Source organism: Sander vitreus, chromosome 22, assembly GCF_031162955.1.
Source record: "Sander vitreus isolate 19-12246 chromosome 22, sanVit1, whole genome shotgun sequence".
NCBI classification, from domain to species: Eukaryota; Metazoa; Chordata; class Actinopteri; order Perciformes; family Percidae; genus Sander; species Sander vitreus.
Window position 1 is genome coordinate 6,508,474 of NC_135876.1, and position 18,975 is coordinate 6,527,448.

The following is an 18,975-nucleotide window of genomic DNA, read 5'->3' on the forward strand; positions in this document are numbered from 1 at the left end:
AGTTGTAGTTCGATTTTAACACATCAAAGACAAATGGAGTAACAAATTGAGACCATATTAAGAGCCGGGTGGGAAGTAGGAGCTACACGCACACATAGGAATGAGGCGACGTCAAAATGGCCTGGCATTAGCGTTGCAATGTCAAGTTATTAGTATAGACAGAAAATAGGGCACAGACAGAGCCATGGCAGCCGGATACAAAGGCTGTTCATGGTGGTCTGCACTATGTGATGTCATAAGAAAAATATTTGGTGTTTTGAATATGCAGATGACTCACTGTGTCATGCTTAATGTGTCTTTTCTGAAAACACTGAATTTCCCATCATGTAGCCCAAACAAATAGCCTGACAAGTCAGACCCACATCAAGATGTTGGGTCTGGGAACTCACCATTGACAGGGCTTAATCCGAGGGGTGGGATAAACAGTTGTCTCTGAAATTCTCTCTGCACGCAATAGGATAGCGCTACAACCAACCAGAGCAACGAAGAAGGTAGCAGAGCTAGTTGATAGATTAAACTTTTGCCGTATCCGGTCGGCAAAACTCCGAACACATCTTCCTTTTTTAAGAATGACTTCAGTGCCGTTCTTTGTTCTTTTCTCAAAGAAAAGCTTAACTCCAAGTCTTCCAGAGTCGCGGCAAAAGCCGTTTCGAAAGACCGCTGTTCCCAGCAGCAGCAGCCATAAGCCCGCCCACCGACTCTATACACAATGTGATTGGCCTGACCAGAGTTTGGTTTTTCCAGCTCGCTAGGGTGTGTCTAGATTTCTAGGCTACCAAACAAAGACACTGTGCTGCACAATGGTCCACAAGGGCAAAAGATGTCAAGCTTACAGAAGAGGTACAAATACCGTAGAATAATGTACTGTTGTGCAATACAGTACACAGGGACGTCACTAGGATTGAAAGACAGGGGGGCTTAGCCCCGAGGCTATGCAAAACTTTCCCTTGCAAAATCTTACTTACAAACTCTAATGTTAGCCTTTAGATACATCAAAGCAGCATGGGGGGGGGGGATTTACTTAGGCCAGACTGTGCTCCTGCTGAGTTACTCTGTAGGCTAAGACTTAACCGCTATCTATCTGCCCGTGTAAATGTGTGGTGAAGTAATACTATACCTAATTCCTCTCTCTATTAGATAAGTTGCAGGTCAAAATAAGACTATTTAATTATTAGAGGGTAACGATACACGTATTCGTTTTGAACCGTTCGGTACGAGGCTTTCGGTTAGGTGCGCATTACAAACTGAACGATTCGTTGGACTAATCCTATTTCATTTTTTTAAAAAGAGCTTAAATTGTGGAAAATATAATGTTCTCAGTGCCGCTGCACTCAACAAGGCAGCCCAAATGACGAAACAGGCAACATGCTGTCTGTCCTTCCCACTTCTAAAGAAAAACACACTACTCCAGCCAGGCATGATACGCTGAACTAGCTCGTTGCAATATGGTTGACAAGGATTTAAAGTATGTCTGAATTTAATAACCTGATGGCGAGATGAATCAAAGTTCTAGTATGTATGTATGTATGTATGCTCATATATAGCCTAGTCTACATTTAGGCAACATCTACATACTTATTTAATTTATTACAGCAAAGGAATGCAGAAAGTTAAGTTGGTCAGAATCAAGCATATATAATAAATATCATGAAATAATTTAGTTTAGGCTATGCCTTGGTGCCTCTCTCTCTCTCTCTCTCTCTCTCTCTCTCTCGCACAGCGGTCTGCAGCATTCTGAAAGCTGCCAGTTTAAACCAATGAGAAGAGACAAGACGGTGTATCATCTTCATAGCCATTGACTCTTTGTACTTCTCTCTAACTTTCGACTTTCCGGGTTTTTTGTAGCTGGATATATTATTTGTTGTTTCTAATTATGAATTTGGATAACGTTAATGATATTCCACGTAGTGAGTGATACAGAGTGCATTGTAAAAAAAAAAAAAAAAGAAAAAAGAAAAAAGAAAAATCCAATTATTGTTTTTCTTATTATTATTATTTGGGGTAGCTTCAGCCCCCCTAAAATAAGCCTAACGACGTCCCTGACAGTACATAAAGTACATTCAACTTTATTCCAGGCAAAAACTGAGGGAGAAGCAGATCTAGAGACAAGGCAACAGCTACAACAATACAGGTTCTGCTAATTAAGACAGGGAGCTCTGAAGTAAAAAAACAGCAAAACAACAAAGAAAAACTACCTAGTCCTCAGTTAGAAAATTGCAGAACAAATGTGAGCTATCTAAACACATTAACCCAAGCCTGCGGGCCCAGAGAATATAAACCTGCTTAGCTAACCGCCATGTACACATTCACCCACACATACACACACACGCACCAAGGAAAGAAAAGGCAATCTCATCCTCCCATTATGATTTGATAGCTCAAATTGTAGCAATGATTCAAGTGTGGTCCTCTGGGTTTTGTGGATGAGCCCAGAGCCTGTTATTTCACCAGTGGGCACCAGGGGATGGAAAAGGATGCTATTGCAGCCAACAAAATGACCATTAAATCACAGGCTATGAAGCCACTCTGGACTCTGAAAGAGCGTGCACCTACTGCTTGATGTGTCAGGAGTGTGGATGTGTGTGGATGCAGTGCTTTGCTACCAATGTACATTGTGCTGCGTGTCTGTGCCGAGCAAGTGGAAATTGTTTGGATGAAAATTGTATGGACGTGTGGTTTGCGTTGCTGAAGTTCACATTGTGTCAGTGGAAATTGTATGCCACTGTATAACGACTGAAGTGAAAATTGTGTGTATAGAAATTCCGCAGAATGGTAGAGGTCTAAGCATGGTGCACCTGGCTCACATTATCATATGAAATATAATCTGTACACATAGTGTATAATATGGTTCCAGATAGGTCAGTATATGTTTACAATGTAACTGTGGCAATCCAATACATAATAGTTTTGGAATGTTTGAAAACGTAAAAATGTGTTTGCCTGTGCATTTGTTAGTGTTTTGTTTGTTTGTCACACCCTGTCACAGCCAAATAAAGACACAGAGTTTGCTGCCAACTATACAATGAGAACATAGAGACAGATTATTATGTGTCCCTGTTTGTTAAATGATTCAGCTATATGACATACTAACACTAAAGAAGTCTGTTGTATTGTATTATTTATTTCTTCCTGCGTACTGGATGCCGTACACTACAGAGCACTATGACCACTGAGCACGCGCACCAAATGTTGGGGGGCAACCCTAAATGATTCAGGGGCCCAGAGCTGGACATGGGCCCCTGGACATGACAGATATGATAGATAATAGATATAGATATAGAAATGTTGTCAAGGGGCCTCGCAGCGAGTGAGAGCTACTCATCTGAACAACCTGCCAATCATCACCCATGTTTACAAGAATAACCAGGACATGCTGTATCTGCGAGATGCCCTGGAGTTGAGTGATGCATATTACATATTTTGCCTCTGTCTTATTTTGTTTTAGTAAACAGGCTGATTCAGTATTGAAGAGCATGCTAATAGCAACGTGACTTGGCAAGTGTTTTCACTGAAATGGGGAAGATGATGCAGCTTTTCCACGATGGCCTGATTTCTGCTGCCTTTGTACTCCAAGGTAGAAAGCTCCAGCTGTGCAAAGGCCATCCCTCCCTCTGCTTCGCCCCTAGCCAGGAGCAACATGGACTGGTTGAGGGAAGGAAGGGAGCTCTTTTGGGGGATTGGAGTGTGTTGTGCGGATAACTTCCTACTGTGCTTAGCAGCCTGCTAGGAGCTGACATATTTGGGGTGCAAGACTCCCCCTTGTGCTCAGCTGAACAGAGAAAACACAGCACTTTCCCCCATGTGTGGCATCACAACTCTATAAAAACAGTAAAAATAACGTGGCATGTGATGTCAGTTGCTGCACTTGTGGACAAAGCTGCAGTGTAGTAAAAGGTAAAGACACAAATCATGTGGGTGGGGGGGGGGGGAGAGAGAGAGAGAGAAAGACATTTACGAAAAACATGCTCAGTGACTTATCTCAGTCCTAGCAAGGCAACAAACAGATGTAAGGAGCCAACTCAACAATAAATCTGATGAGAGAAGGAGTAGCTGATGGATACACTCTACCACCTGTGACACCGATGATAGCAACCAGAGGCCAAGTACTTTCACTCAGCAGACAAAAATACCTTGATCTGTCGCTGAGCTCTGGGTTCCCATAGAAACAACATGGAGAAGGTAAACGCAATAGCTTATACCAAAGTACGACGTCTTAAACAAACACGCTCCTCTAACAACTAATCGTTATTTTCTCATTGCAACATTTATGTGAGGGACTATAAATAGACTCAAAACAACTCATACTTCTTTATTCAAACCTTTCAAAGCAGGTTGAGTTGCTCTGCATGACTCAATGACTCAACCACCCACTACCGTTCCATTGGACACGTGAATAATGCTTCAAGGTTGTTTCGTACAAGTGACGGATAGGTCTCCCTCACTGTAACTTTATGAGGAGGCACATCAAAGGCTCACAATAGGACATCTGTGAATATCTCAACCCCCTCCCCGCCTCGGCCTACTGCAAAGGAAAAGGTAAGGGAGCACTGGAGGGAAAGAGAGGTAAGGGGAAAAAGAGAGGTAAAGGCTTAGCCTTATCTCCTCCATGCCTGCCTACCTCCAGAGGTAAGAGCTTGGAAGGTTTCAAAGTGCCGGGGTTTGGCCCTTGTTGCTGCATTACTGTGTTTCCACTAGACCTGTAAAGCTGAGGGAGAGGGTGCGTCTGAACCTAGATGTGTCAACTGCTAAAGGGCTTCTTCAAAGTCAGTTCAAATACAAGGATGTGCAGGGGCTGTAGGCAACAGTGCCAAGTTAAGTTCCAACGCAGGTCCAGTTAAGTTTGAGTAAATGTCCATAGGGCCAAAACAATCCCAAAAGGAAAAGTTATTTTTAATGAGATTAAGAATGAGCAGCGATCTTAATCTCTCTGCAGAAGATGTGATTAATATCCATAATCATCTAGCTTTTCCCTCTCTCCACCAATTTTGACAAGGCTGCCATAACCTTTTCCTACACTCTTAACTTTCTTTCCACCGAACCTCAGTCTCTTAAATCCCTGAGTGTTTACTCAGGAGAAAGAAGGGCTGTCTTTTAAAGTCCAGCTTTAAATGACATGTGTGTAAACAAGAAGACTTCTGGCTTTTCTCCAACATGAGATGTGATGCCATAATTTCTCCTGACAAGCGGGGCTTCAAATTGGCATTTATCTTAACAGGCCCGGGAAACAGCGCTGCAGTTAAAGTGACACATGTTATGACTCTGCATAACAAAGGCAGCAGAGCTTCGGGGGGGGGGGGGGTTTGACAAGTCAAAGGTCTCCCTCTGTGAGAGTTGACATGGTAAGGATTAAAAAAAAGAAAATTGCATTAGTTAAGTCATTATGAGGGGGTTGGTGTGTGACTTTTGACTTTTGAGAAGGGGGAGAGTGAATCAGCAGCCCATATTTGGTAATGACCATGTGTTAGCCTGTCAGGAAAAAGGTATGCTACAGTTGGGAACCATTCTCAAATGTTTTCCAGACATAATTGAATGAAAGTACAAGATAACAATTCAGTCTAGTTGTGGTCAGATTGATGATGGAAACAAAATAAACAATAATTCAAGTCAATTCCAAGAAAAAAGAACCCCCCCAAATAACGAAAGAAAACAAACACAGTCCACAGACCAGTATGAATAGTCAGACATTTGATTCCCTATTACTCCTCGCCCAAATACGGAGGATACGTAATTCAAATGTCGGATTGTGTTTCTGTCACTGCCACCCATTCACATGTGAATTAATTCACATAAATACAAGCCCCTCTAGTTGGAATACATTTTCATTACAGAGATGAGAGGGAAAATAATAATCTTTGACTCACAGTTATAGCAAATGAAAGATGGTATCTCCTGGTGCCAATATTTTCCCTCACAGTTATTAAAATGAAAATGATTGCCTGAATGTTGGAGAATACAAAACAGCTGTATTCTCTGCTGAGTGTGTGCGCGGTGATTGTCTTTAAAGAAGCTCAGTCAAAAACAACCATACCAACAACAAATAGAAAGTGTATTATTCATAATTGGCAGAATCTCTTTTCTGATATCAAACTATATGAGATGGCACACATGATACATGACAATATGCATGCATCATGTACAAGACACAATGAACTCATCCCTTCGTGTGCCCTAGAAGACTTTTTTGATCAGTCTAGAATCTACCACCAAGCCTTCTGGCTGCTCTGTGCCTCAAAAGCATGTTGCTTTGCTTTCTAAGCAGTGATGAAGGGCGTAATAAATGCCCCCTTGACCAGAACTTTGCGTGCATGTGCATCAGTCTGACTGTGCAAATAGTGAAAGTGTGTGTGTGTGTGTGTGTGTGTGTGTGTGTGCCCCTGGGTGTCTACTCCTGCTGCATCCCTTATCCCCAGGGAGTCGCCACAGCTGCATAAACCTGTCAGCTCTCATGATCGGTAGGGCGATGTGTGGAGACGCACAGTGACAAGGCCTACCTAGATTCATTAGACCTCCTAAGGACCAGATCCACACTGCACTGCAGGCTGGTGTCACTGCTGGTTACCCTGACACACACACACACACACACACACACACACACACACACACACACACACACACACACACACACAACCAGAGTGAAATGCTTTAGATGGAAAAAACATGAAAGAAGACCTAAATCAATCTTGATACACGTGAGACCACCTTGCAGTAAATATCAGACAATTCAAGTCAAGGAGCGCGACATGTATTGTGTTTGACTTCTGAAACTTGGCTACAGTTGACATAAAATGGCAACGGTAATGGCATACTTGCAAGGAAACTAGGTTTGGTTTCCTGAAGGCAAAAGCCAACTGCTGCAGTGTGAGTATGTTTAGCCCAGAGGGCAGAGAAGCAGGCTGGTTAGAGACTTGTGACTAGCTGTGAACATTTGGTAATGAAATGCGAGAAAAAATTAACACCAGGCTCTTCCTCATCAACTACCTATTAAAAAACACAACAACCAAGCTATGTTCAGTGACAGAATGTTGCCAAAATGCGACAAAGTGTAAAGAAGGCAACTGACAAAAATCTGTGTCAATTTTTGCATTAGTCTGTGTTGGGGTGTGTGTGTGTGTGTGTGTGTGTGTGTGTGTGTGTGTGTGTGTGTGTGTGTGTGTGTGTGTGTTTATGCCGGTGCCAGGGCTGAGGCAGGACGGGTTAGCTGGCAGCCATGCTGTCCCCCCCCACACACACACACACACACACACGTGTCTGCTCTGATTAGATGGGGCTTCTTACTACGGTGTGCCAGGAGCTCTGCCAGAGATAAAGACAGACTAACAGATGTTCCCCTTATCTCAGGACCAACCTCAAGCCCATCAACCCCTTACACATACACAAATACACACAGTCACAGACACACACACACAAACAAGAGAAGACTGTGAGAACGGGTGCTTTTGTTAAGTCTCATTCTGGGAGGCGTCAAGTCTTGCACAAAAATCCCTCTCTTTCAATTATGAATACTAATTCATGCACGGGAAAACACAGAGTGACACACACCCACAACTGCAGGGCAGTACAAAAATGCAGATCTCCAGGCCGTGGTAGCTTCACTTGACAGAGAGAGGAAACATTTTCGGCTGATCCACCCCTTTGCCTTCCTCCGACCGCATGCAGTTAGGGCTGAAGTGGAATGTTAAGGTGGCTTTGAAGAGGTGTCTGCTTCATGTCGACCCGACACAACACACTCATTGTTCTCACCACGCACGGCTGATTATATTATCTCTCTCCTCCACACACCACAGCAAGACAGAGTTTGAGAGATGGGGTGAGGTGTGGGTGGAGAGAGAGAGAAATGGAGACAGAAAAAGTAGTAAAGGGAGAAGGAGAAAAGAGTGGAGGAGGCTGTAAATCAGGAGACAGAGAGATCACGGCACAAAGACGAGAAGCAGAGCTCCGGGGCCCCCAGGGTTCGGGGTCTATGTGTAGGCATAATGAGCGGAGCCAAACATATCCAGCCTCATTAATTTCAACTATCAAAGCCACCTTCTCCGCGCGCCACGCTGCCTGCTTCTTCTCCCGTCTGCAAAAGCCCTCACTTGTCACCTAAGATCAAACAAGCGAGAAGGAGAGCTAGGCTAGTGGAACCAAGTGCTTGAAAAGACACTTTTTCTTTCTCCTTTTACGAGCATGGGAAGAAAAAAAATAATTCTAAGAGAACATGTTGCTATCTGCAGCATAACCAGGCAGAGTCTGGATATAGATAAGAATAAGAATATTCCCAAACACCTGGTGTGGAACGAAGTAATGCGAGCAGTTAAACATCAATATTTATGAAGGGCATCTGCTTGGGATGGTAACAAGGAGACCCAGTTTAAAAAAAAACACCAAGGGTCTCAAATGGAAAAGTGCAATCAGACTGGAAGAAATACCACCATCCTCCATGAAGTGAAAAGTCAATATGCCAATTACTCTCTGTAATGAAAGCAAAAACATTTAAACTGTCAGCGCAGCAATATACAGCTGGGAAGTAATAATCACTGAATGAATAAATGAGAATCCAGCGTGAGGAAAAATTAAACTGGATTCATTTGAGACAATGGCGATAAAAAACTGTTCTTTTTTTTTTCAAACAAGCCGAAGAAGACAGTTGCTGAGGGTTTTGTATTTCCATTCACCAGTTTGCATCAGTGTTTTTCCTTTTCTTTTCTGCAAGTAAACACATGCCTCATTATGAGATATTTCTCAACAAGCCACAGCTAGTTCTAACCAAAGCAGTAACATTTCATAAACTAGTCTGCTCTGTGGTGCTTTTCAATTGGTATTTGTGGTTTCTGTTTGTAAAAAACAGACTGGTACACACCTCAGGGCATGTGGAGCTCAATACTCTTCCCACAGTGGTCAGACAAGGTGGTCATTGTAACATTATCTCATTATCTCATCGTGTGCTCAGGACAGGCCCAGGGACATGCATAACCACCAAAACCTCCAGACCTTGGCATTTATTGGTCTTTCCTTATGTCCCCCTGTTTGCGCTGGCCAAACAAAGCCATCCTTGATTTAAAAAAAAGATGGAATCCAACATTCTGATAATGTCGGGTGTTCACATGTCAAGCGCAGTCAGATGTTTCATAGTGTCGAGCACAGAGGCCGCTTTTGTGGCTCTGAGTTAAACAAATAAACAGAATTTTCCAAAAGCAGAATGGTAGCATTGTGTCGCAATTACTTACACAACAATGGACATGCTGTTCATTTACCACACAGCGTCTACCAGTAGATAACCTCTTCCATTAGCAGACAATGCCAGAACAACATTTGTTAACATATGGAAAAGAGCATGGGTTGTATGTCATCCAAGGACACTATCAGGGAGTCTTACATTCCCGATTTTATCACTGCAACGTGATTCAAGATCTGCTGTTGTGAAATGTCTCGGCGGATAATGTAGCGTATCTTTACTGGCTTGTGTTCCATGCTAAAAAAGAAAAAGAAAACATTCCCCGAGTGTGAGGGTGAAAAGTGGAAAGTCTGTCGAGTAGCGGCCAAGTTTGTGTCATGTCCTATCTCGCTAGGCATGGCATTTTATCGCCATATCATCCCCCTCTCTCCCTCTCAGGAGGAGGAAAGTGTATGATAAAAAAACACTCTTCTTGAAGTATAAAAAATGGCCACGATCCAGCCATCTCAGTTTACATAACTTTGTTTCCCTCCCACTTTATCTCGCCCTTCGTCTGGACTCTCACCTGCATTTTCACTTTGAACTGTCCATGTTCCTTTTTAAGCACACATGCAATGCAAATACAGACAAACATGCACACAAACACAAAGTTGCAGAAATATAGAATCAATAAAAAAGTGACTTAACAGTGAAAACCTTTCCATTGCAAAAGTTAGGAGACAACTACTCATAATGTGATTGCAGGTAAGGCAACGATAGAGAAAGAAATGAGTAGAGAAAAAAAGAAAGCATTACATACAAATCTAGGTTGAAGCAAAAAGTGATTTGCCTATAATCTGACACTGATGGGAAATCAGGTATGAATGAAAAGCAAAAAGAAACAAAGAAGCCTTACTCTCTTTGGTTTCTGCCTGGCAAACAGACTTTCACTTTTCTAAAGGTAGAGTGCTGAGTTCTGCAGGCAGAGGTAAAGTTTTTCACACAGTGGAGACATGAAACAGAGACTTCACAATAGGAGCTGCCAGATATATGAATGTCTGTGTGTGGGCGGTGAGGTAACTTGGGAAACTGCATTTTTATCAGGGTTTTATAATGAATCAAATGTGATGGGCCCCTACAAAGCCACAATCACGCAGGCCTGTTTTTATGCTTGGGGTTTACAAAGGGATCTGGGGTGACCTAGCCGGTCATTCCTGCACTTTTGTTGGCATGTCATTTTCAGTTCAAAGGCAAGCCGGAAGCCACAGCTGTGCAAATTCTAGTTTCTTTTGATTTGACAAACATCATAAATGTCATTTAGTTAAATCTGATCTTTTGTTCCTCAAAGGCTTTTGTAATAAATACAATTTGAGAAAACTCTAATATGATTGAGGTTAGTCCCTGGCAAGCTTCATTTTAACATCAGCTTTTAACAACTGTAATTAAGTTTAATGAGATTGACTTTCACAGTATATTTATCGCATTAATGTTCAGCATTTTTTGTAAAGTAACTCCTTATTTAAAGCGAGTGAGCTATCTGAAGGCTTTCTTTAACTTTAACTGAGTGGGGTGGGTTACTCGGGGTGTGTTAGCCGCACTGAAATTAATTTTCTCCTAATTTTTTGTGTAAGGAAATGCACTGATACTGCAGCAATTATGCATAACTTTTAGTTTTTTGACATATTTGTGGAAACAGGGTGGCTGACATATGAAAACTGGCATCAACAGGGGATGCTTTGCCAACTCTGTAAGTTTTTTTCAAGTCCACAAAGTGTTATCGACGACTATATGTACTGATTTCTTAGCAAAAGTGTATTGTAATTTAATTTAACGCCCTAACGATGCACAAGTGTAAGTGTTTTTTCAGCAGCCGTAGAGGTCATTCCAGTAGCTCTCAGACACAGATCATTCAGCGAGGCTTTAAGCCAGGGCGATCACTTTCAACGCGGTCACTTTCATTGAGCCGTGGCCTCTCTAAGCAGCCGTCACAGTGTGGCTAGTGACAGAAAACGTCAGCAAGCCTCTAATCCCTGTTTAGGCCAGCAGAAAACAAAGACAAAGGCCTCTCACTCACTCGTTATCCCTCTTGCTGCCATTCCCTCTCCCCCTCCATCCACCCACCGACCAAGCCAGCCACTACCTCAGCCTGCCGCCTCCCCACTGCTTAGCAGCCTTCACACACACACACACACACACACACACACACACACACACACACACACACACACACACACACACACACACACACACACACAGCCTGGTCGTTGCCATTGTCTCCCAGGTTATCTCCTCTCTCAGCACCTGGTAGGGGAGGCAGGATTAGTGCGCCTCCTAACCGCTTTAAGAATGCTCTCTACTCTTTGACTCTCTCCTGCCACACTTCCTGTTTTGTTCTCCTCCCGTTGTGGTCAAGCACCATATGTTGGACTGAATGAGGCTTATCCATGAGGGGCAGGCTTTACATGCAGCGCTGTTTAGCTCGACACTGGCATGTGTCGAGATGAACGGAGAAGATGAATGGGCCTTGGGTTAAGCTACTTGACATTCTCAAACACCCGGGGCCAAATGGTGCACATGCACACTCGCCCCATGGTATGTGATTGTGCCAACAGTGGCACACTTAGACATGATAAGATTACACTGTCGCACTGGGCCTATTGATGGAGTGGCCAAAAAAAGTGTGACTTCCATCATGGCTAGATAAACGACAACAATTTGTGACCTTAGAATTACAATGTTCTATATGACATTTTGTTAAAAAAAAATGTGTTATGCACACTATTTTTTAACAAGTTATTAACATTTTGTGTAAGTTTATTTTTGTTTAGTTTTTTATTAATGCCCCTATAATTTGAGAAAAATGATATCTCTAAAGTCATTCTCTAACTTGGTTCTCTAAAGTTCTAAATGAGAAGTTCTCTTCACCATGTTGCCTCACTGCTCTGAGAGGAAAGATCATGACATTGTGCTTATGTGAGATTTTAGCTAGTTGCTGAACATTTTAGTGTTGCAATGCTCCATCGTGCTATACACTATACTGGCAATGTACTGAAAAAAGAACATCGGCCGACAGTGATAAAAATGTACAACAAAGTGAGAAAGCATCAGCAGAAACTGATAGAGAAAACTTATTTAACGTATTGCATTGTTTTGAATTGAATTGTTATCAAAAGGTGTATTGTATTATCAGTTCAAATCTTAGATTTGACCTAATGTTTCACTATGCACTGAAACAGGTTTTAGAATTGTCTGTGCTCACATAATCTACATAACTTCCATTAGCATTAACACAGTGCTTTGTGTATTAAAACAAAGTACGAGAACACTCTCTGTTCTTTTCATTCTTTTGATACACTTCTGCACATAGAACCCTAAACAGCCATCTGTCTTCTATCTATAATTCACCTTATCTAGAAATCCCTTTAAATACAGTACTTATAATGCAGCGTTTGGCTTATGATACAACATTAGCTGCTAAACATTACACCACCTTTACATCATTATTCATTAGGGTTACTAAAAGTGTGTGACTGTGCAGCTTTGACGCTGCGCAAGTCGGGTTATGTTCATTCCTGCTGTATTCAGGGTCAAAATGAAATGTCTGTGTTGTGTTGACCACAGGTTGTGTAACCTTTGTGACTAAAGCCCACACAAGGACACCATTTCATATACGCACAGATGCCGTTTGTGATTCATTTACTTTCTGATAAGATGGATTGGTGAACAAACACTCAAGCCTTTGTGTTAGTGAGGTGAAGCCAGCAAGGTCTCCAGATAACCTTGTTAACTCCTGTGTATGTATGTACCATATAATATGAAACTCTGTTGCCCAGACAGTCTTGTGGGGTTCAACACAGAAAATAAACAGCACTCTAAAGTTACCGATGCTTTTATTCATTGCATTTAATCTACCCAGGAATCAGGGCCCTTATTTTACAGAGTGCTATCTGGGCCGTGAATTGCATGGAGGCGAAACAAAAATCAATGGTTAGTATGATTGTGCTAGGCTAATGTGCATCAGCCAGCCTGGCCAACGCGCAGGCGGACAGGGAGGCAGATAACGGAGCACGGCTCTGTTACACCTACGGGCTAATTACAAGCCATTCATCAGATAGATTCTGCGATGACAGTTAATTGATTTGTGAATTAATAATCAGCGGTAAAATGATTCTTGCCGCCAATGTGATTTTGGCGTCACGGTACCTGGCCAACGACGAGACACATGCTGCGGGGCTTGCTTCTACTGATCAGATTGATACAAATAACACTTTATTTCACAACTTGATTTCTGATAACTTTGCCTAATACATATAACTTTTGCAGCATTTCTCATGACAAAAAGGTAATGCTGCAATCACATGAATTTCCCCTTGAGCAAAAAAAAAAGCCCCCTTTGGCTAGTTGGTTGAGCTTTCAGCATCTGACAAAGCACCAAGTTAGTTACCTATCTCTCTGACACTTGAAGACAGGAAGCAGTAGACATCATGCAGAGTGCATTGTGGGAAAACACTACAACTAAGTCTACTGCCACTACTCAGAGGCTCCTTGTCCTTTTCAATAGCTCCTCAGGGCGCTTGGAAGGGAAAGAGAAAGAGGCAGGAGAGGGAAGAAAACTAGCACAGAAGGAGTTAGGAGCATGAGTGGATGTACAGGCAGCAGTCGGGCTATGGCCTGTAGGGAAGCAGGGTTATGCCAGTGTGGTTGGTTAAAAGGTTGTACTGTTGTTATGGCCAGGTATGGGGGAGGGCGGCGTTGAGGTGCAGAGAGAGACCAAGGAGGTTAGGGGGTCACGGGGGACTGGAAATAATGAAGAGGAAAGCCTCATTCACTTCCTTGGTTTAGCCTTTGGCCTATAATGAGGGCTCTTGACACCGGGGAGCACACTGATATGACACATTTGGCAGCCTGGCAAATTGACCTGGGAGCCTGACGGGTGATTGACAGAGACTCCTCAGGGCGCCTAAGTTGCCCTGCATGTAAGTGTGTACGTGTGTGTGTGTGTATGTGTGTGTGTGTGTGTGTGTGTGTGTGTGTGTGTGTGTGTGTGAAGGAAGGAGTCAGACTGACAGAGAAGGAAAGAGAGAGTGAGATGGAGTGAGAGAGAGAGAGAGGATGAGGGGACAAGGGGATGCTGACGATGAAGACAGAAAAAGTCCTAAACCAGCCCTGGAAAGGTAATTGTGGGTAATTTAGTGCAGGACCAAATTAGGACTGAGGTTCAAGCATCAAAATGGTCTGGACTGAAAGTGTTTACCAGACAGGGTAATTCGATATTGGTGTGGGCAATGATGCATGTGTGCATGCATGTGTGTTGCTGTGTCTCAACACAGTGTATCTCTAGACTCTGTCTGGCCCTGTTTACACGTACATGGTTATTTAGAAAAACCGAGACATTTCCCTTCGTTTGTGCCCTTCGTTTACACGCAAACGGAGAATTCGCCTCAGAAAACGAGTCTTTCTAAAACCTCCGGCCAGAGTGGAGATTTTGGAAAACTTTGTTTGCACGTAGGCATGTAAACTGAGACAAACGGATGTTTAGGCAGCCGAGGAAGTGAGGAAGAGAAGAGACAGGTTCGTTGCTGTTGTTGCTATTTTAGGGATTCTGATTGGCTAACGTGGGCTTGAGCTTCTCGTTACACTGCCACCTACAGGTACGACAGCTGTGCACAATGTTATTTTTAAAAACGTAGAGGTTGAAATGTCCGTTTCTGAAAATAGCCGGCCACATGTAAACGTAGCATCTGACTCCACTACTTGGTAGCCGTCTTCAGAAAATGCACATTACACATTATGGTGTTAAATTTAATTATTTTGTTTCATACTTACATCACTGAAGTATTTAACAGCTTTAGTGTAGTAGGTATGTGATATGGAAGATGTCACTGACAAAAAAAACACAGGACTTTCACCCAGGAGACTTGTGTTAGTGTCCTGTTTGAAGGTACGTAACGTAACAAATGTACTGATTTTAATCCAAACCATCATTTTTTTCTAAACTTAACTAAGTAGTTTTGTTCCTTAAACTGCGACCGTTGCGCAGCGTTAACGGCATGTTTAAAACCGCAACCCGTTACTATTAGGTTAAGGATGGAAAACACTCCTGTGAGTCATATTTCCTGTCACTGCAAGGGGCCTAATTTATCAATCAATCAATCAATCAATCAAATGTATTTAAAGTGTAAAATCACCATTATACATGGTATGTAAATTACTTTATTTTACTGATGTCTATTTGAATAGTATAATTTAATTAATGTTCAAATATATTTTATAGTCTAAAATGTCCTCATTAAAGTGGACCAAGTTACACTAAAGAAGCCGCCAAGGAGGTAAGCTTCTCCTCGGACCGCGTAGCTCCTATGGCGCCATTTTGATGCTACTAAGCCATCACCTCCCCGTTAGCATCCCATTGACTGCCATTCATTTTGACGTCACTTTGACAGCGAATAACTTTACATCTGAAGCGTTTAAAGACTCTATTTGTCCATTGTTTATTTCTAAAGAAACACGACAATGTATAAAAGGCTCCATTACCTTGTATCTGACGTTATGGCTCCGTAGCAGATGTTTTTGTAAAAATAGGCTAACGATTGTGTCATAACCACGCGACTTAGTGTCACATAGTAGAGGAATTACTGTATAGTACAGGAGAAGCTCGCAGGCAGTTTCTACTTACATTAGCTGTTTAAGTTTAATTACTAATGTTAACTAGCATTTTAGTTGGCAATAATTAGCCTGTGATCATGTTATCTCCTTACATCTACGCTCTCCGTCTCTTCAAGATTGGGAATGATTGAGATTTCTCTTGGCACAGCTACCAGAAGACTTCCAACTTTCAGACAGGTTGCTCACGTCACATCTACGTCTTCGAGCTCAGTTGGAGGCTGCGCAGTAACGCTCAGCCATCACCGGAAAAGTGCTTCTAATGGCCTTCACTGGTCTCCGTCCAGAGACACGGGATCTGTTGGTCCATTTTATATATGTCAATGGAAGCCGCCCCCATGCTTTTGCTTTTTCCCATAACCCCAACGTTGTTATAATGCAGTAACTAACTAACTAACAGGTTATAATATTGTGAAAAAGTGTATGTAATTCTGTTTTATTTAATGACATATTATACATTGCATGTTTTAGTCCTCAGGTTGTTTTTTTAATACAACATGAACTTGGGCTGAAACTGTAAGATATTAGCAACAGTGTATGACACATTGTCATCACATTGGGGTTCTGTATGTAATGAAAGAGCTATAAAGTATATACATTTTCTAAATATTTTGCAATTAGTGGGTAGGATTATTTCAAATAGTCTAGAATTAAATAACAATAACAAAAAGGAATTCCCAAACACAAAGCAGATATTTTAACATCAGGTATCTGTTAATAAATCTTTTCTCTTGTCCCGTATCCTCTCTCTCTTCAGCATTCATCAAACCTGTAGCCCATAACTCCCGGTCATATCTGTGGAATGATGGGCTGTGATGTTTGGCTGGTGGACACAGCTGGGTAGGTGAGTAAGATCTTTATGTCTCTCTTAACCGGGGGGTACATATATCACTCTGACCCAGGTGTAAACACTGACTGACTACTTATCTCAGCAGCCACAGAGACCCTGAACTCGATGCTACTCAGCTCATAAAATAGACTCCCAAACCTGGAGGGGAGCCTTGTACCTGATGTGGTATATTTAGATACTGTCCCAACACAGTACTCTGAATGGATACATAATATTTTGGAGTGAAACATGGCTGAAGTCTTCAAAGCTAACAGCCATAGGCAAGATTTTATGTTAAAAATAAGCCTGTTTTAAGCCTGTTAAATCACACTAAAATAAAGACAAACACTCCACTCCGATAATGCAGGCCCTACAAATCCAACCTATTTACTAAATTAAATTATGTTTTTATGTGATGTAGCTGGAAGTGTCTTAGCAGAGCAGGTGACAAACCAGAATATTAAACAGTGATTTTCTCTGTTATTCTGCACCTCCTTATTCTAACTTCTCAACTAATCTGGACCAAGTTTCAAAACTTTGGTTCAAGTCTTTGATTGGTCTTGTCTTTGATTCGGAGGGGCCAACTCAAAATCCTCGTAATTAAAATTAATGGTTGAGATGGGTGACTCAATTATAAGAGCACTGATATAAATTATTAACCTGAGGTCATATTTTCTGGAAACATTAGAATACAAACATGATGATCGCCCTCTCTCTCTCTCTCTCTCTTGTTCTCTCTCTCTCTTGTTCTCTCTCTCGTTTTCTCTCTCTCTCTTGTTCTCTCTCTCTCTCTCTCTTGTTTCTCTCTCTCTCTCTCGCTCTTGTTCTCTCTCTCGTTTTCTCTCTCTCTCTTGTTCTCTCTCTCTCTCTCTCTCTCTCTCTTTCTCTCTCTCTTGTTCTCTCTCTCTCTCTCTCTCTTTTTCTCTCTCTCTCTTTTTCTCTCTCTCTCTCTCTCTCTGCTGCTTTCCACACACTCACCTTGCACCCATGCACACCACTGATAATACTGAAATACACATTAAACTGTATTTTTAATATTGTTTAATATTAGTTAAATATATTTTACAATAATAATAAAAATTGCACTTTTATTAAGCCGTGGAATTCCCAAAAGACAGAATGGTCAAAATGAAAGCTGCACAGGCTGAGCTATCTAAACTTGGAGTCCCTAATATTAGTCAACCACCCAAAACATACATTTCCCATCTCAATCCCATCTCAATAGTGTCAAAACTTCACGACCATTTCTTTCAAATTCTCCACCCTAAGTTTGTAAAGCAGTCTTTATGTTAAAGATTGATGCTTTAAGGCCAATCTGGGGCGATCCTGAATAAGTTTTCTGAGACTGGCTTCCTTTAAAGCCACAGAGGGCATTATTGAGTTGTACTACTCGGGGCAAGCAGAACTGATCTTTAAGTGTAAAATCGGTGCCCATTCAAAAAGCTGTGTCCTAACAGTCCAAGATTTCTTCTGTTTTAATATTGTTTAATATAAAGAATCAGGCAAGCCAAATAGGTAAACAGCAACAACAAAAGTGCGGACTTTACTCACATCACTTGACTGAATCTGAAGTGAAGTCTGAAGTTATTTGCTAAATGTTAATGAGATAAAAGTGAAGGAAACAATGAAAGAAACAACAACACTGTTGCTTTTTTTCTTAAATGTTTTCTTGCACAAAGTAAATCCATTAACCTCAGCTCCTCATTAATGTTGGCAGGCAGACCAAACGTATAAGCACAGATGTATAAGACTATTAAACTAATTGATAATAAACTACATATTTATAAATAATCCTAATAAAACTGCCATGAGCAGTTGTGCAGAGGACTGAGGGAACCTGTAGGAAACAGAGTTGACACATAAAAGGCTCCTCTGCTGCGTTTACTTGCTGTCAACACACCGCAGGCAAACAGCCACCTAATTAACATCTATGTCCTGTAAATATGCCAAGATGTGTGTTTTTATTCTCAGTCCGATAGTGGGAAAAACAAAGCAAAACCACAACAAAAGGAAAGCTAAAGTATTTTGGCCAGAGGCATTAGTCACACTGCCATGATAGAAACAAAGAATTATCAGCAGTGGAGCCCAAAGCTGGTAGAAAAGAAATAAGTAAATAAAAAGATAAAAGGATAGTCTCACATGAGTGTGAGCAATAATGACACGGTGACAGCTCTAGTTTATATGGCTAATAACCATGTCACAGCATCATGGTGCACGTCTGGTGAATTATAGCCCCTGTAGACTCTATTGCTGCCATTTTTCCTAAAGTCTCCCTGAGGAACAACACCGTCCACATGTCTGCCACATTCTTCTCCCCCAGGCCTGCAGGAAGGAGGCTGGCAGATAT

At 41.8% G+C, this 18,975-nt stretch overlaps 1 protein-coding gene across 12 annotated transcripts in view; it reads right to left on the reverse strand.

The window, feature by feature from the left end:
* The window catches only part of LOC144537414 (partitioning defective 3 homolog), a 382,981-nt gene that overhangs the window by 42,950 nt on the left and 321,056 nt on the right, over positions 1–18,975 (reverse strand). For 6 of the 12 annotated variants that reach the window (XM_078281137.1, XM_078281130.1, XM_078281128.1 and 3 more), the window contains one exon: positions 6,492–6,560. The exons of 5 other annotated variants lie outside the window; for them this stretch is intronic. In XM_078281137.1, coding sequence (XP_078137263.1) covers positions 6,492–6,560 — 69 coding nt within the window. The remainder of the gene's footprint in view (positions 1–6,491; positions 6,561–18,975) is intronic. One more of the 12 variants, XM_078281131.1, reaches the window with a different exon arrangement.